Source organism: Orycteropus afer, unplaced genomic scaffold, assembly GCF_000298275.1.
Source record: "Orycteropus afer afer isolate SDZICR_OR568_19922 unplaced genomic scaffold, OryAfe1.0 scaffold00008, whole genome shotgun sequence".
In the NCBI taxonomy this organism is placed as follows: Eukaryota; Metazoa; Chordata; class Mammalia; order Tubulidentata; family Orycteropodidae; genus Orycteropus; species Orycteropus afer.
Window position 1 is genome coordinate 3,618,619 of NW_006921595.1, and position 20,322 is coordinate 3,638,940.

At 39.0% G+C, this 20,322-nt stretch overlaps 1 protein-coding gene across 1 annotated transcript in view; it reads right to left on the reverse strand.

Annotated features, from left to right (window-relative positions):
* Positions 1–8,612: 8,612 nt before the first annotated feature.
* PLEKHA8 (pleckstrin homology domain containing A8) overlaps positions 8,613–20,322 on the reverse strand; it is a 121,525-nt gene continuing 109,815 nt past the window's right edge. The window contains exons 13-14 of the mRNA XM_007946423.1: positions 16,508–16,569; positions 8,613–8,810 (exon numbers count right to left, since the gene is read on the reverse strand). Of these exons, the coding sequence (XP_007944614.1) occupies positions 8,613–8,810; positions 16,508–16,569 (260 nt within the window). The remainder of the gene's footprint in view (positions 8,811–16,507; positions 16,570–20,322) is intronic.

Sequence of the window (20,322 nt, forward strand, 5' to 3'; positions counted from 1 at the left end):
GCCACTCCTCGGAAGGAAGACTGGGCAATCTACTTCTGTAATGATACTGCCTTGGCAACCCAAAGAGGGGTCGCTATGAGTCGGGGCTCGATGGCACATAACAACAACAACAAATCTGTGTATGTAATTCCATCTGGGAATAGGACTTTGTTATGTTTATGAGACCATATCAGTGTAGGGCGTGTTTTAAGCCAATCATTTCTGAAATACAAAAGAGTAGATTAGGCACAGAGAAGCAAGCACAGATGGGGAAAGACAGACACCACATCACATGAAGACTGCCAAGGAACTGAAGCTGAAGAGACATGGACCTTCTGAGAGCTGACAGAAAGAGAACGCCTTCCCAGAGAGGCAGTGCTCTGAATCCAGACTTCTAGCCTCCTAAACTGTGAGAAAATAAATTTGTTTGTTAAAACACTTGTGGTATTTCTGTTATAGCAGCACTAGAGAACTAAGACATCCACAAAGTATGTAGAGAGAAAACTTGACATGTTTAACTTACTTTATATCAAGTGACAGGCAGTGTCTGCTATTGAATGTAAACTAATCAGCACACAGTCACACAAACATATTATGCTTAGAAAATTCATCTAGTGTCTGTTCTGCAAATGTGGTTTCTCTGAAAACAGAATTAAACCGGGACAAAGAGGAATACACCACCTGTGAAAGGAGCTATTCTTTCCAGAGTCCTTAGAACACTCAGGGTAAAATTCAATTACAGAGGTTGTTTTCATGCTTCAAAATGATCTTTTGTTAGGGATTAAAATTAGGGATCCTGGATAGAGTGGGAGAAAGATGTGCAACAAAACTCAGAATCATAAAGACCAGCTTACTGGTGTGAGACTAGAAAATCCCCCGAGACTATGGCTCCTTTGGGCCTGGAACTGAACTCAATCCTGTGGCTTAACTTTCAGCCAAACAACAGATGGGCCTACAAGGTGAACACTTACACCAGGGAGGTGCACTCATTAAAATAATGGGCCATGGGAGATCAGAAAGACAGCAGGGTGAAAGCTAGGGAGGTAGGAATGCATAGGAAAGGATACAGAGAAAAGGTAACAGGGAGCAAGTGGGAAGAGAGTTGTTACACTGTGGGCATTGTAATCAATGTCACCAAACAAAATGTGCATGAACTGTTGAATGGAAAATGAATTTGCTCTGCAAACTTTCACCCAAATGACAATGTGTGTGTGTGTGTGTGTGTGTGTGTGTGTATATATATATATATAAAGCTCTGGTGGTGTAGTGTCTAAGGCATTTGATTGCTAACCAGAAGGCTGGAGGTTTAAACCCACCAGCCACTCCTCAGAAGGAAGGTTGGGCAATCTACTTCTGCAGTGATACCATCTCAGACACTCAAGAAGGGGTCGTTATGAGTCAGATCCGACTCTACAGTGAGTTTGGTTCATGGGTGTATGTGTGTGTGTGTGTGTGTGTATAAACACACACACACACACATTTCTAATTATAACCAGAGACTGAAATAAAGTTCTACAGAGGGAAAAAAAGTACCTTTTGTTTTGGCTTTAAAAAAGTTTTGTAAAGATTTTGGCTCATGGGTGCCTGGGTTTTTAGCCTTCCTCTACTCATTAGCTAAAGGACCTTGGGTAAGAGGTTTGCTCTCTCTGTGCCTCCATTTTCTCATTTGTAACATGAGGATAACAACAGTTCCTATCCCATAAAGGTACACCTACTCCTCACTTACAGATTAGTGTGTTATCTGACATTTTGCATTTACAACAGGAAAAATTCTACAACTATTTTGCACATTAATCATGTATGTCTGACAGTTACAAATGCTGGGGTGTGAGGTGAGAGTATCACTGGCTGTGATGGTTAAGGTTATGTCTCAGCCAGGATGCCAGGATTCTCAGTGGTTTGACCATTGTATAATGATACAGTCAACCTCCATTTTGTGATCCGATGTGGCCATCCTCCATTTTCACAAAACGCCGATCTTTGCATTATGACCTGGTCTTTGGAAACTAACCATGTCGTTAAGTGAGGAATGTGTGCATTAGGAGGATCAAATGTGCTCATACTGGTAAAGGGCTCTGAATGGTGCCTAGCAAACAGTAGGTGTCCCATAAATTACTTATTATTGGTATATTCAATTAAGGAGAATCACACAACACAAATCTTTAAGAGAAGCAATTGACAAAATACTTTAAAAATAAGTTTATTATAACTAACGAATATAAAATCTGATCGATGTCTTCAGACATTTTTGCAAAAAAAGTAAAGTCCTCCCTGTGCCCCTCCCCACAAGATAAAGAGTAAGAATTTAGACGGAGAAACAATGCAAACCTAAACTTACAATTATCATTCATCAGTTGGTCCTAAAAGGTTCCAACATTATATGGCCCATTGTATTAAGAAATCAACAAGCCACTTGACATTTCTGCAGCTTAACTTCTTTCTACCATAATTATGATGCTCATTCAAAATGCTGAATGACAAGAACAGGTAACATAAGACTGCATGTGACAGATATTCAAAGTGCATGGATCTATGAAACCACAAACATTTCAGATAAGAACACTGGGTATGGAATTAAATGTTAACTTAATCCAAGGAAATCTTTGTATGTACATTTTAGCCTTTGGCATCTGGTCTCACATATTCCTTCTTTATATAGACTTTATTTTGCTCAATCTATTAACCAGACTGAATTTACCTTAATACACTTCTCATCTGACAAAGATTGTCCACAGCCAATTCGTATGAGGTAGTTGGGCTGTTTAATGACATTCTACTGCAATTCTCATGACACATGGGAATCATACATTAAACATGTCATGAAACTGGCTCATTAACCTCCTAAGAAGCAACAGAATTACTTCTAGATCACCCTTCTCGTCGTCATCACTGGCTCCATATACATTTATAAATAGACACACCTACGCAGGAGTCTGTAGGAATGAGATTGGCTTTGTAAAGGATTCTGACCATCCCAAGGTGGTTTCTGTTTATAAGGAATTGGGAGGAAATACTGACCACATGTTAAAGTATACAAATATTTAAAAGATTCAGGATCTCTTTCTCACCTTATCACCAGAGCTTCTAACTGTTCATTCTGGTTCAACACCCTGCTGAGGATTTGCATTCCCACCCCAGCATACTGAATCAGAATCTACAGTTTAACAAGATACCCAGGTGACTCTTATAGATTCCCCCACGTGATTCTTATGTATACATAAGAATCATCTGATAATGTAGAGTCTGCAAAGCACCGCACAGTATGGATGAACTTGGAGGACATTATGCTGAGTGAAATAAGTCAATCACACAGGGACAAATAAAGTATTAGTTCATTGTTGTGGAGGGTCAAAGAAAGGTTTCATTGTTGTGGAGGGTCAAGGAAAGGTTTATATGGAGGGAAACTTTCTTTGTTGGTTGTCAGGGGTGGGAGGGGGAAGGAACCTGCAAAAAAAAAAAAAAAAAGCCTCGACCCATGTCACTTTAGTTTTGTGTATTTCACTGTACATAAATTATATTTCAATAAAATGCATTAAAAAAAGAATCATCTGCAGATCTTGTTAAAATATAGCTACATCTTTGGTGGAAATGGAAATTCTCAGCAGGGGGTCTAACAGGAATAAACGGCTTTGAAGTCTTGGTTCTCACATAGCTCAGCTGAAAACATCTGCTCACTCTGAAAAAGTGATTAATAAGGGTAACCAAAGACTTTTTTAAACTTTCGTATTACAGAACCATGGTGTATTTTTTTTCCTTTTAATTAAGGGAAACAGTGGAGGAGAAGGATCAATGCATGCATCCACTGTACCTGAGAGGTACCGTCAATGATCATTTAAGTCATGCTCTGGAGTGCCTTAATGCAGCAGTGCAATGAGAAATCATGCAAATGGCCACCGTACATAGGACTACTGATGGAGACAGAATGGGAACTGGGAGTGTTTACAGGTTTACAGGGAAGGTCTAGTAACAGCATGTTTATGGAATTACTGAAAGGGCCCCTAACAACCTTGTAATAGAAGCAGTCTTAAAATACCATTGGGCAGCTAAGTGAAATTTATATATATATATATATATATGTATGTATGTATATACATATCATTACTATGAAACCCCTGAGTAAGCAACTGCAGATTACAAAGGGACACACAGAAGCAGGACACATCCCTAAATAAAGCATTCTATGTACATTTCACAGGGATACAGGCTTACGGTCTACAGGCTATATGAGATCACAAAGAGCATCCGATGTCGGGCCCTCCAGGACCAAACACATGAGCTCAGCTAAAAGAACAATGGCTTAGAATATAATGACTTAAAAATCCTAAATCTAAAAATTCTTAAATTTAAAAGAGGTTGATAGGTCACTTTTTAAAAAGAAATGAAACATGAGGATGGGAGAGCTAAATAGTTTTAAAACCTATGACTAAAATCAGGAGCAAATGATTTTAACACGATTCAGAAGTGCACCATTAAGTAATCAATTTCTTGTAAGACATGGAAATTTAATAGGAAAAAACGTAAAAATAGTTTCTTTCCACAGTTTCCAAAATGCCTTGCAGCATTGTATATTGCTTGTGACACTGGCTTTCCCTACTGCCTCGTCTCAAATTTCTTTATACATACGATTTTCACAATCAGACTGAATTTCCTTAATAGGAAACTCTTACTTCAGTGGTTTCCCTCACCTCAAATTGAATGAAGTGTAATTTATTTATTGGTCCCTACTACATATTTTTCTAAATTAAAGATACTGTTCTGAAAATATAAACTTGAAAGCATTAACTTATATATATACATATATATATACACACACACATACATAATAATCCAAGAGAAAAGATTGCAAACATTCACAGCAGCTCTCAGTCACCAGCAGACTACCTTTCTCAGAGGCCCACATGTTGTGATATTCACTTACTTTACAACCACACATGGGAACGTGACTCTTTAACATGCTCTTGTAATCTGATATAGGAGGGGAATGGAATCCCCACTGATTGAGCACCTAACCCTGCGCTAGGTCTGTGCCACATGCTCTCTGTGTGTGTAGAAGATGCTGCTGAGGAATGGGGCGGAACAGCTCAAAGGGGAGCTCTGATGGGGGCAGTGCGGGCTATCTTCAGTAGCAGAGAAGAGAGAGAGCAGCAAGGCTCTGAGATATCCCTCACTGTGGAGTATGATATTTGGAAAGCTTCATGTTCAGAATGACACACACATAATAGTGACAGGGTTTCGCAAACCACTATTTACACATTCTAATGAGCAGTATTCTTCAACATGGATTCCCCGGGGACTGGTATGCTCTGCATTCTGAGACCCTCTCTTCTGAAACTGACTTAGATGCTGTATCAAGAGCTGATGAGAAAATCACCTCTACTTGATAGTCAAAAGTTCGTTTTGCCACAAGGTATTCCTCTAATTTAGTATTTTCCACTAGGATTAGCTTTAATGAATCGAATTTTCTTTCAAATGACAAGACTTGTCATCATTGAAAAGACTTTGTTTCATTCAACAAAATTCAACAAACAACTAGTATGTGTAAGATCCTGCTTCTACTGATGGACATGTACAAATTTGATGAAATAATGTATGTGAAAGTGCTTTGTAAGGTGTCATTCAAATGTGGCTTATGGGCGTCTTCTAATACATTGAAGACACATTACCATTTTCTTCAGGTTTTCTCTAAAGGTTACTCTAGAAAAGGAATCTTAAAAATGTTTTCAACAATGACAGCAAGGTAGTTACTGTGGCAACAAACATACTAGAGCGTTCTTATCTCCTCTCATTGTCAGGGTGAAAGAACGTTTGGATGTTCCAGGAATCTTACAGGATTATGGAGAAAAACTATTTTTTCTCATCATCTCCTACTTAAAAAGTAACTGCAAATTAGCACAAATCACTACCTTAACTAAAACAGAGAAGCAAATAACATAGGTCCAGCAGAAAGCTCAGTCTGCACCCAGCTTCATTCAGGTCAAGTTGAATTTACAGTATAGTCTTAAATTCAATTTCTAATTATTTTTATTTAAGAGCTTTACATATCTTAGGTAAACTAAATATGCTCTAGTAAGGAAAATAACTATCAAAAAACATACCCTGTTTCTATAGGGCTGAGCAAAGAGTGAATACAAAATGTAAACTTATTCAAGTTATTCTGATCTGGGTACCCAATTATCACAGATAATATTAAACTGTTTCCCAGAAAATTCAGTCATATACATTGAGGCAGTACCGATACTATGAAGTGGCCCGGCCGGAGCAGCTTTTTTTTTTTTTTTTTTTTAAATACAGTCAGAGCAGTGTCTGCAAATCTGAGGAATATTTAGTGTCCCTACCTCCTGTCCAACAGGTTGCATGAGTGCAGCTGAGAAGACAGGCAGAACCAGCAGTTTCTGGAACTATCATGCCTCAGAACACTTAAAATCTCCTGCTATCATACCCTCCCAACAGCACAATGCCTAAAGCATCTTTATTCAAAGTTACCACCTAAGAGTGGTTGCTTTCTCTTTTTGCCTCTCAGGAGGATATGTCAAGGGCAGGAAGTCCAAAATAATCCCTCCTCTCTCCATCACACCTCCAGCCAGACAAGGAGTGTCACAGTGAATACACAAGGGAGAGGAAGGAAAAACAATACACAACACACACACCTCAGTCACTGCCAACAGTAAATGAAAAATACAAAAGTATCATTATAGCACTCCAGTCTTAGAACATTTGATGTTGCTTTTCTAAATTTAAGAATTTTCCAAAAATCCTTGTGTGGGCTTGCTTACCTGCTTCATTAATTTGAACTAAATAAATGCCTATTTGTATAAAGACAGATAAAAGACAGTCTGTACTCCTCCCTCTAAGAGCTTCTCTGCCTAATGGGAGGACTCTTTCTGCCCCATGGATCTGCAGACCCACAGCAGCTTCTGGGGCTGCTCAGGTGGCCTTCACCTGCACCCTCAAAGAACTCACCTTCGAGCTAGGGAACTGGCTCACATGCTGGAACCTCCTGTCCTGTAGCTAGCTAGAAGCCAGTAGTATCTAATGAGGGAAGGAATCTGTGACTTCCCTCCTACGCACATTCCTGGCAGAGTAGCCTGCTAAGGACTTGGGCCACAGTTTCGGCATCACACTTTTCAAGAAGACTACCTCTTCAAGGTCATTTGATGAAATATTCAAGTCTCATCTTTAAACTCTGACACTACCCTAAAGCTCTTGAGACTGATAAGCAGCTGCATTTCATTTGCTTTACTCCGATAGAGATTAAGCCAAGATTTATCAGAGTGTACACTCAGAACCATGGTCTCTGATGCAGCGCCTAGGCTTGCTGGCTGGGTGCCGATGCTGTGTCAATTAAAAATGTTGCCAAGTAAACTTGCATCCCTTCCTTCTCTCCCTTTAATTATTTTATTTAAAGGACAGCCTATGGAACAAAAGGGCACATCATTTAGGTTATGTAGAAGACTAGGGATTCTGTACACTAGAATTTAATTTAGTGCTTTTTCTACCCTGTGTGCGTAAGAATCACCTGGAAAGTTTCTTATGCATGATGCATATTCCTGAGCCCCAACCCTAAGACCCTGATTATTTAGGTCAGGGTAAGGTCTGCAAATGTGCTTTTAAAATAAGCACTCCATATGATTTTGATGCAGAGATGGTCCACACACCATAATGAGAAAATACATATGCATTTTTTTTTGTTGTTTCATCACTAGCTTTCCTGAAATATCCTCCCACTTTGAAATCACTGGAGACATGTGTTTAAGTCCCAGTTCCTCTATTTAGAGGTTGCATGACTGAGCAAATCACTCACCCTCTAAAGCCTTACTTTTGAAACAGGGTAATGGTTCCCTGTGAATGTCACAATTTTGCTGTGGTGTCCAAATGAAATCAAGTATGGGAAAGCACTCTGGCAAAAGTTGGGCACTAGATGTGTGTTATCTCGCACAGTTTGGCCCACCTCTTCCATTTTGGTGTAAGGGCATGCCACTCATGCCTAGGGAGTCACAGTCTCCCCCCTGGAAATATGGCTGGCTGGCACTCCTTGTATCTTCTCCATCTCCTACAGTCACAGGATCACACTGATGTTCTCAATACTTTGACTACCCAGGCTCTACTAGTCAAGAGAACCATGGAGAAGAGGACCCACTGAAGAACTAAGAATAACAGCAAAGTTTACCTTTCAATAGCTTCAATAAAGGGGCTTAAATTCCCTTCAAGTTTTCAGTCTAAGCTGGCTGAAACACTGGTATAGAATTTGCTCATTTCAGCTTGGGTACAGGTGGCTCATTAAAAATAAAAATAAAATAAAAACAAAGCACAATGTCAACCAATTCATTTGTCAAATCTGCTATTATAACTTGCTGTTTAAGTCTGTAACAGCAAGACAGAGCTTAGCTATATAATTTGGTTTCCAGTTGGCCCTTTAAACTGAAATATATAGCACCTTGATTTTTGAAAACACAAAATACATATGCATTTTAAAAAATTATATATAAAAGCACTGGGTTTCGGCTCTGCCTCTCCACCTTCCAAAATAATGGGCTGGAGAAAGTAGAAGCTGTCGCTTAAAATTAAGTAGGGCAACAAAATACTCTAGCAAACTTTTTTCCCTAAAGTAAGGAGGCGGCACTGTCCCGCAGAGGTCATACCACCTCGTCAGACTCCAGTCCGTGGACCTCATATAAAGTGTCCAGTATTGCCAGCTGCTTTTCCATGGCAGGGAGGTAAAGGCTGAGGTCCCTCTGCATCCCAATACTGAAGGCTTCTTTCTGGTGGTCACCTTCCTTGATGGTTAACGCAGCCACAAAATCTTCATAGGATGGAGCTGCCCTCAGAGCTAACTGCAAAAGAACTGCCCATGAGAATCTGTACCATTTTTGTCTCTCTTGCACACACATTCATGTGTACAAACACACACACACACACAGAGCTGAGGAGAAAAAGGGTAAAGAAATAGGAATACATCCCTCTAACTGATGGATCCTTTAAAATCATGTATGTATCCAGCACCAAGTCAAATAACTTTGGCTGGAAGAGCCAAGTATGTACTTGGACCATCTTAAAGAATAATAATGGCCTCAAGTCAGGAAATGCTGACAGTGCGTTTGAGAAAAGCTCCCTTCTTATTTACAGTTTAATCTTGAATCATAAGGATTACGTATGTTCATGTTGCTATCACGATCTTTGTTCCCACATGGCCAGCCTCCTAGGCCCCCCTGCTCTATTTGTGCCTCATCTCTGTATGTTTCTCTGTATGTCTCCTATTCTCCTCCACATGGATAATATTTCCCTTGTACCCTTGAATATTTTCTAAAAGGGAGGGGAGCTAATGCTTGCTTGTGTACTGATGCTTTAGCATTTTTAAAATCCCAGTTGATCTTTGTAAGGACTCTGAATAGTAAGTTGTTGTATCTCCACTTTACAGATAAAGGTCACAGAGCCAAGGAGTGACAGAGCCAGGATCTGAGTTCAGGATCATTTCTTTGCATTTTCAGCCCCACCATGCTACTTCTCTAATGGAAGATTTCCTAGGGTACTTACGTTCCTTCTGCTGGCCAACTACTCCCTAAGCTTGCTAAATCTTGCTTTCTGACATCTATTGGGTTGGCTTTGCTGAGATTTCTGGATGCTTTTTGAATAATCTTGGATATTTTCCAGTTGCTCTCCTGAGCTGTCTTATACTTTGGAAATCTTTGAGAATCAGTCTACCCCTTGCTGCAATAAGAGACTGACTGGTTTTATCATGCAGTGGTTAAAGAAAGCACAGACTTGAGTTAAGCCAACCTGGATTTGGATCCCAGAACTTTCATATGTTCTTTTGAGGAATCTGAGCAAGGTGCTTAAACACCTAGAACCTTAGTTTGTATAGACAAGGACTAAGTATCACTTTATTTTAAGGATTAACAGGAAATGTACACAGTATCTGGACCACTGACAGACACATAGTAAGTACTCAAATAATGACTGGTGTTCAAGGGAGAAAGAGCAGAAAATGAAGGGAAAGCAAGTACCCAAAAACATAATATGAGAAAACCTCCCAGAACTGAAGGATATGAGTCTCCAGATTTAAAGATCTAACCAAGGGTTCATAACAATGAATGATAAAAACCAAAAGAATAACATCATGAAATTTTAGAATGTGGGGATAAAGATCATAAAATCATCCAGAATTGGGGGTAAGGAACAGTTTATATACAATGGAGCAGGGACTGGAATGACTTTAGATTTTATAATCATATCACTGGAAGCTGGAAGACAATAAAGTCTTCAAAATTCTGAGGGAAAATTATTATTAACCTAGAATTCTATATCCAACAAAACCATTGCTCTAGAAAAAAGATTATGCTTTTTAATCTAGATTATGATTTTTCAATCTAATTCTGGATCACTCTAGAATAATGGGAGCTCTGGTAGCATAGTGCCTAAGGCATTTGACTGCTAACCAAGAAGGCTGGGCGGTTCAAACCCACCAGCCACTCCTCGGAAGGAAGGTTGATCAATCCTACTTCCGTAGTGATACTGCCTCGGAAACCCAAGGAGGGGTCGCTATGAGTCGGGGCCGACTCGAAGGCATATAACAACAACAACAACTAGAATAAAGACATTTTCAAATACGCAGAAACTAAAAATATAGTTCCCTTAAACCATGAAAGGAAGTTACTGGAGGATGGACACCACCAAAATGATAGATTAGGTCAAGATATAGTTAGCTGTAGAGAACAATGTGGAACAAAATTCAAAATTATTAAAAAAGAAAAAAGACCAGGTTTGCTATTCTGACAGAGCCTAGTGAGACCCCTTCAGGTCAGGAATTGAACTCACTTCTGTGGCTTCCATCCAAATAAAAGACAGGTATATAGGCTGAACATTTACATCAGGTAGATACACTCCTTGGAGAGATCAATCATGGGAGAACAGAAGGGCAGTGCATGCACAGGGAGACAGCTGGGGTGTGGGGGTGGAGCAGGAGTGCATGGGAGGGAAGGACACAGGGAAGAGGTAACTATGAGGAGGAAGTGGGAAGAGAGCTATTACATTGTGAGAAATTGCAGTTGATGTCTTTAGACAAAATGTGTATGAACTGCTGTATGGAAAATGAATTGGTTCTATAAACGTTTAGCCAAATCACAGTAAAAATAAAATAATAATAATAATAATAAAAAGATATAGTTAGTTACAGAACCTGGGAAATGATACTGGGGTTGAGTGGGGAATCTAATACAGGAAAAGTTGTGAAGGACAGTCCTAGGGCAACAGTAGTGTATCAGGCCTAAAGAAAAACTAATTCAGATTGGAGTAAGAGCTTAGAAGTTTCTGGAAGAGATGCTGGGGGTGGAGGAGGAAGGAAGAACAGATAATTGATATGTTGACAAGTTCAAAATGATGGTCAATTTAGAGATCTGATTGTAAGGGGAAAATATAACAGTTGGGTAAGAATAAAGAAAAAGAATAGAATTTTGTCTTATCATAATAATGTTGACACTGACAAATAACTGAACAAAATCTTGTGGTAGACCTACACTGTGAAGGTGGGGCAGGGGAAGTGAGGCAGGGGCAAGGAGGTCTAAGAGAGCTAAATTCTAATTTATTATAACAAGAAGTCAATACTAGTGACTAAAATTAGCAAACCCACAAAGAACATTGAATAGTTTTAGAAATAGGGAGGCAAATATTGGAAGAAATAGCTATCTCGTCGAAAGAGAGAGTCTGGGAAGTATGTACTGGTGGATGGCTGTTTTTTATTACAAAACTTATTGCATTTTTTTACTTGAAAAAAATCCCTATGCACATGAATTTTAAGTAAAATTAAAAAAAAATTCAAGTTTCTCTAGAGTGGGGACCAGGATTATGTTTTTCTCAAAGATGCCTAGAGGACTGTGATGCAGCCAAGTCCGTTGGGGAACCAATGACAGATCTCAACTCTCTGGTTTGACTGAAGAGGCAAGTAAAGGCACAAAGGGTCAAATGAAGGCTGGTTAATGACCAGGCTGGAGGTAGCACCTGGATCAGGCATCATCAGTTCAGTAGAGTACCAGTGCTTTGAGATTAAATCTCACTATTTACTGGCAAGTAAGTCAAATTCCTTGAATGCAAAAAATGTGCCCTTGAGTAACTCAGGGTTTGTTAAACAGAATTTGGCTCTGCTAATTGGCACATGTTAGGAAACTAAAAGGCCCTCCAATGTAGGGACTATTTGGAGAATAAAAGAGGCTGAAAGGAACTATCTAACTGCAAACTCAATTCCTCTACTGATAAGGCTGTTGCTAAATGCTTAGCATAACCTATTTTCTTAAAAAGCAGCAACCTTAAAACAAAATTATTGGCAATAGTATCAAGAGCCTTCAAAGTGTGCTTACCCTATGACTTTGAGTACATTTATCTCATCTCTGTGTCTTAGATTTCTTTGTCTATAAACAGGGAAATAAGAGAATCTATCCCAGAGTTATGAAACTAACAATTTTATTCAGGTAAAGTGTTGAACACAATGTCTAGTACATGGCAAGCACTCAAAAATATAAATTGTGATTTTAACTTCTGGTATCTGACATAGCAATTCTACTTCTAGGGATCTGTTTTGAGGAAGTAAGAGTTTTAATCAAAGATGCGTATAAATAGATGCTGTTCTATTTGTAATAACAAAATTCAAAACCAAACTCACTATTGATTCTGGCTCACAGCAACCCCCACTGGGTTTCCAGGGCTGTAAATCTTTATGGAAGTAGACTACCCTACCCCATCTTTCTTCCACAGAGCAGCTGGTGGTTCAAACCACCGATTTTTGGTTAGCAGCCAAATACCATAACCACTATACCACCAGAGCTTTTTAGTAACGACCTTGTCGTTGTTGTTGTTATGTGCCATCGAGTCGGCCCCGACTCATAGTGACCCTTCCTTGGGTTGCCAAGGTAGTATCACTATGGAAGTAGATTGTCCAGTCTTCCTTTCGAGGAGTGGGCAAGCAGTAAATCAGACAAGCAGTCCCTGAGTGGTGCAAAAGGTTAAGCGCTTGACTACCAGCTGAAAGGTTGGTGGTTTACACCTACCCCCATCTAGCAATATTCAATTGTTATGGAAGTCTGGGGTCATTTTCATTGTGATGAAAGTCTAGGTCCTGTGCTGAGTCCCTGGATGGCACAAATGGTTAAATGCTTAACTACAAGGCAAAAGGTTAGTAGTTTGAACCCAGCTATATGTGCCCTGGGGGGAGCTCTGGTGGCATAGTGCCTAAGGTACTTGACTGCTAACCAAAAGGCTGGCGGTTCAAACCCACCAGCCACTCCTCGGAAGGAAGATGGGGCAATCTACTTCCGTAGTGATACTGCCTCGGAAACCCAAGGAGGGGTCGCTATGAGTCACGTCTGACTCGATGGCACATAACAACAACAACAACAACAACAACAACAACAACAACAACATATGTGCCCTGGAAGACAGGCCTGGTGAAAACCCAATTCTGCACACATGGGGGTTGCTATTACTCAGAACTGACTTGGCGGCAACTAACTATGATAACAATAGACTACACAAATAAATTAATGGTTACCTCAATATAACGGGAAGGGGCTTTGGTGGTACAGTGCCTAGGGCACGGGACTGCTAACCAGAAGGTTGGCAGTGCAAACTCACCAGCTGCTCTGTGGAAGGATGATGGGACAATCTACTTCCTTGAAGATTTACCACTTTGGAAACCCAATAGGGGCTGCTATAAGTCAGAACTGACTTGATGGCAGTGAGTTTGTTTTTTGTATTTTTAGTATTAGGGCTGTATTATATAGTCACTAAAAAACAATGATTTTCAAAGACTCTTTTATGGCATTTAAAAAAGTCACGTTAGAATATATTAAGTGGGAGAAATGAAAGTAAAATTATATTACAATCTACATGTGGAAAAAAATTATATGCATATGCACAGTAAGTATACAAACTAAAGAAATTATATAATATACATATGCAGATATATTAACATAAACATAAACATGTATGTAGATCTTCAGATAAGTATATCAAATTAAATCAATGTTTAAAAGACTACATATATAAAAATATATAGAAATAAAAGCTAAGAAGTCAAAACACAAGAATGTTAAAAATGGTTTTTACTGGGTAGCAAGGATATGGACAGTTTTAATTTTTTTCCTTTATTGGTCTTCTATGATTTCTAAAACATTTTATAACAAGTTTAAATTATTATCAATCTGGGCCAATGCTGTAATTAAATAATTCCTTTTAAAGATCCATGTTTATGATATCTTCCCTATTAAGCTGAGTTCCTGTTGGCAACATCTCTTGGATCATCAATACTTCAGGATTAAACTTTGCCTTCTACACGAAGAAAACACATTATAATTCTTGTCAACAGGGCAACTCAATGTGTGTCCTTGGTCATCTCACTGAGGGAACCTGGGCATTAGGCCTGTGCAAGCAATCACACCATTTACTCAGGGATATCAATGAATGTAGTGAACTTCCCCTGCCTAAGAACTCACCTTAAACTCACAGAAACTCACTTCCCTCGAGTCAGATCCAACTCATTGCGACCCCTCCTTGGATTTCTGAGGTGGTATCACTACAGAAGTAGACTGCTCAACCTTCCTTCCAAGGAGCGGCTGGTGGGTTTGAATCGCCAGCCTACTGGTTAGCAGTCAAATGTCTTAGGCACTACGCCACCAGGGCTCCTCAAGAACTCGCCACTGAATTCTTAACTACTGTTTGCATTGTCGAGAGCTGAGATGTGGGAGGATGAGCACTGGCCTGGGAGACAAAAGATCTGGGTTCAGACCTGGGCTTTGCCATAGCCTGTCTTAGGGACTTTGGGAAAGTGAATGAACTATTCTAAGCCTGTAAAATGGTGGGGGGTTAATCCTGAGGATTACAAAGATAACGAACATGAAGCATCTAGTATACAACAGGTGTCTAACAGCTACATGGCAACTATAATTATGATAATTATTAAATGTGCATTAAAGCTGAATGTGTACAGTTTTCAGCCCCAACTGGTCTAAAACAGATGGATACGGAATTAGTCATTTCCATGCTTTCAAATAATATTTCTGTTTCACTAATATTTGAGTTCTTAAACTATAAATTCTTTTCTTTCTTAACTTATAATAAATTATGACCTAAACAGCTCTTACCTTAGGCAAATGATGTCTCTTATCCTTTAAATCAGTAGCATTACCTGCAAGGCTATTTTTATGCTCCACCTTCTATAATGTTTTCTAGGGTGCCACTACATGAGACTCTGTCTTTTCACAGTTACGTCTGACTAACACCTACCTCTCATCACAGATTATTATTACTGACAGAAGGGGTCATGTATTCCCGCTATTTTATAAAACAGGCTAAGTGATCTGTCCCAGGGACTTGATTCCCAGACACGTTGTTCCTACTTCACCATATGGAGAGGATGGGGTGGTGGGTAACAGGAGCCCAAACACATGAACACAAACACCCTCACAATGAAAATAACTAGATAAGAAAAGATTTCTAGCCCTAGCTGCTGGCACACCCACTTTACTTAATATTCAAAGAGAAAATTCAACTAAGATCTGAGCATTAGTGGGATTGAATACCATGGTCAGCAGAGGGAGCTATTAGCTTGAATGCAAAAATCAGCTTCCTTCAATGTTAAGTATTTAGGCTCATTGTTCCAGTCTGGGAGCTCTGGTGGTGAAGTGCCTAAGGCATTTGACTGCTAACCAGAAGGTTGGCAGTTCAAACTCCACAGCAACTCCTGTCTACCTCTGCCCTAATACTACCTGATAGGTAACCACTTCTGGGTAAATTTCAACAATATCATTGGAATTAGATGAGAGCAAACCAAAACCAAACTCACTGCTGTGGAGTCAGATCCAACTCATAGCAACCCCTCCTTGGATTTCCAAGGCAGTATCACTATAGACGTAGACTGCTCAACCTTCATTCTGAGGAGTGACTGGTGGGTTTGAACCGCCAGCCCTCTGGTTAGCAGTCACATGCCTTAGGCACTAAGCCATCATTTCTATTCTAAACCAAAAACCTACTGCCAACAAATCGATTCTGACTCATAGTGACCCTACAGGACAGAGTAGAACTGCCGCAAGGCTGTAAATCTTTATGGAAACAGACTGCCTTATCATTCTCCTGCAGAGGAGCTGGTAGGTTCGAACCACCAATCTTTTGGTTAGTAGCCAATGGTTTTAACCACTGTGCCACAAAAGCTCTTTGTTCTTTCTAGATACTTTTTATTTGCACACACCAAAGGCTTAAAGACTTAAAGGGAATAAGCAACATCATTTCTTTTTCTTAAAAACAAATGAAACATGGGGAGGAAGTGGGAGGGGAGCTGTTGCATTGTAAATTTTGGTCAATGACATGAGACAAAGTATATTATGTGAACTACTGTATGAAAAGTGAATTTACTCTGTAAATCTTCACCCAAATCAAAATAAAATTAAAAAAAAAAAAAAATGAAACAAAACAAACAAAGCACACACACACACACACACATACACTTTGCTTATGACTAGTAAAACATTAAGAAGCAGACAGATCTTACCGCAAAAACCCCTCGAACGACCCAGCCATGGTGTTGCCGTAAAGTTTTACCATATGCATTATCTTGAAAAGAAGAAAGAAAAACTCCATAAAGAACAATTTCACCAAAATTTTGTTATTTGTATGAAGAACTCATAGAAAAAAAATCTAATTACAATATTATATATCCAAAAAGTCTTAAATAGGAAAAAAAAGGCCATATGGATTTTTTTTTAAAGTATAATAGACACTTCCGTATCTTACCCTCTTGTCAATGGATCCAACTTCAGCTTATTTTCATGGTGTGTGTGTGTGTGGGGGAAATCCAATACATATACAGCAATAAAGAGGAAGGAAAGGCTATCAGAAAATTCAAATGAAATACAAATTGAAATACACCATAAAATATGAAAATGCAGCTCATAGGGCAGGAATACATGGAGGGGAGGACACAGGGAAGAGATAACTATGGGGAGGAAGTAGGAAGGGAGCTGTTAGTTACATTGTGGTAAACTGCAGTCATGTCACCAGACAAAGTGTACCGTGAACTGCTGTATGGAAAATGAATTTGCTCTGTAAACGTTCACCCAAGTCACACACACAAAAATTTTAATAAAGTTTTAAATAAAACATATGTATATTAAAACACAGTTGAAATCTGTGTGCCTCTTAGCTGCTCTTTCTAACCATCTGTTTCCCCCCTTGTAAAATGATCTCTAAGATTCTTTCTAATTCTAATATTCTGTTCCAGGATGATAAATGTTTGTCCTAAATGTCCCTACGACCTTAAACATACAGCATTAGAATTAGAAACTTTATATGTATAAAAAAAAAAAATCTAGAAAGGATGGCTTGAAGTTATTAAGCTGGTTATTAAGTAGTAGGTGAGGCCTATTCAGAAGCTTCACTCACATTCTATACTTTAAAGATCACAACCTGTTATGCTGGCCCCAAAGTGTTTTGTTTTGTTGGCTCCAAAGTGTTTTAAAATGAGATTTTTAAACTGACATATAATAATTTATTTATTAAGAAAAACCCAAAGAATAAGACAGCTGCATGCTATGCAACAGATTTGTTTCTGAAGACTCTGAATACTTCAATATATGCAAAGTGTTAAACTTAGTTTTCCCACAGGAATAAATACATTCCCAGCAGGCAGAGATCTACATCACCAGAATATGTTTATTTCAATGCTCTTTTACTTTCCAGACATCATCTCCAGCAGTTTACAGAGTTCTCATTCCTAAATTAACAGCACAGCATATTATGGCGGTTGGATGGTCAACATGCTATGTTGTTGTTGTTGTTGTGTTCTTTGCCGTCGAGTCGGCCCCGACTCATAGCGACCCCTCCTTGGGTTTCCGAGGCAGTATCACTATGGAAGTAGGATTGCCCAACCTTCCTTCTGCATCTAAATTCCATTCCTAACTTATTTATTGTCAAGTGCTAGTTTTTACACTACCCCAAGTACCTCAACACCTAAGCCTGCTTGCTATTGTTGTTGTTATGTGACGTCGAGTCGGACCCAACTCATAGCGACCCCTCCTTGGGTTTCCGAGGCAGTATTACTATGGAAGTAGATTGCCCCATCTTCCTTCCGAGGAGTGGCTGGTGGATTTGAACCGCCAGCCTTCTAGTTAGCAGTCAAGTGCCTTAGGCACTACACAGGTGATATTATAACTGCATGTAAAAATATTTCAAGTTATATAAAAAAAAATAGATGTTAAAATAACAGAGAAACAAGACACTAAAACTACATGCATTAGTTCCTACACAGTGAACCACAGAATACTGCCCAAGAAGTTGGATACCTGAGCTCACTGGCCAGAATGATGCTGCCCTATGGATGTAACTTAAACACAGTTTACTTCTTCAAGTCTGCTAGCTTTAAAATGATGCAATTCTTCTCAACTTTTATTTTAAAATTGAGGTGAGGATTTATTAATACTTTCACTATATCCCCTACTGTTTTAATTTTACATAATTCAAATTTACATCAAAAGAAACTGCATTATATATATATATATATATATATATATATATAAATTGTGCAACTGAAATACAACAGCAGATTTCCCTCACTATTTAAAGTACTGGAAATAGGTTGAAAATGCCAGCATCCAGCGTGATGAAACTAAAGCAGAGAATGGTGAAGCATTAGTAAACTCCAAAATAGAGAAGGCTTAAAAACAGTCTCAAAGGAGTAACCAAGATTAAATCTAGTTTTATTCTTATGGAAACAGTCTGACTAGGACCTGGCCAAAGTCAAGTCTTCAAAGTAAGCCACACCTAAAATCGAGCTGATTCTCTAAGGGACATATGGTATCAGGGGAATTTTACATGGTATAGGAGGCCTTTCTGAAGATATCTTGAGAAACGTGAAGAAAATGGTTCCTGGCCCACAAAGTGTATAAAACAGATGGGCAGAGAATACTAACTAGGCACAGTCTCTGAGACAAAGTACAAGGAAGCACAACCAAATTTTCAATGATGTAAGGTGCTATCTGGCTGACAAGATCGTGTACAGGTCTATGGAATACATCCTGAGGTGAGTTACTGAGTAAGAGTGAGGATGCTTTCTTTTGTATGACTCTAATCACAGAGAAAGCACCATGGAGCTGTGAGAGATTTTGGTGTGTTTGACAATGGTGTGAAGTTCACTGGGGGTGAAAAACATAGGGTCTTTCTACACTGTCACGTGAGGATCTTTCTATGCTATACCAAGGATTCTGAACTTCTGCCTGAGGCAGAGCAGCAGGCATTTTTTTATTAAATTTTTAATGAGATAAGTGATACATAGTAATATTTTTAAAAATCCACCCAACACAGATAAAGCCTAAGTACTTTCTTCTCATCACCACATCTCCCAGGCCTTCTTTCTCCTAGTGGTAACTAAAGTTAGAGGTTTGGTGTAGATCGTTACAGATTGCATTCCTATGCATTTTATACACACACAAAGAGAAAAAAGCAGGATCTTTTGTTTTTCACATAAATGATAAAATATGATATATATGGCCCAGAATTTGTTCTTTTCACTTTGGAGATATTTGAAGGTATTTAAATTTCACTACCTATAGATCTGGGAGCTCTGGTAGCATAGTGCCTAAGGCATTTGAGCGCTAACCAGAAGGCTGGTGGTTCAAACCCACCAGGCACTCCTGGGAAGGAAGGTTGGGCAATCTACTTCCGTAGTAATATCGCCTTGGATATCTAAGGAGGGGTCTGACTTCATAGTACATAACAAATACAACAATCTATAGATCTACCATTTTTCACTGCTAGATAATATTTCATAGTGTATGTATGTAAGTGTGTGTATGTACATACTATGTTTAACCATTTTCTTTTCTTGGACATCTGGGTTGACTATATTTTTTCACTATTACAAATAACATAGCAAAGAACAATTTCATCTAAGCTTTTCTGTACATATAAATGAGTGCTTCTTTAGGAAGAAAGCATTTAAAAAGACTAAAAAAGATTTTTTTTATTGTGATTTGCGTGAAAGTTTACACAGCAAATTCATTTTCCATACAGCAGTTCACATACACTTTGCCTCATGACATTGACTACAATTTCCCACAATGTAACAGCTCTCTTCCCACAAGAAAGTAGTTTTTATATGTCCACTGCTCCTTTATATTTCCTCTTCTTTGAACTGAGCAAAAAAGGGCTCAAACAGAGCAACGACTGTGGAGATGGCACACAACTGGGCAACGTTTTGTTCTGTTATACATAAGGCTGCCAGGAGTCGAAACCAACTCAACCAAACCAAACCAAACACACTGCCATCGAGTCGGATCCGACTCACAGTGACCCTCCTTGGGTTTCCAAGGT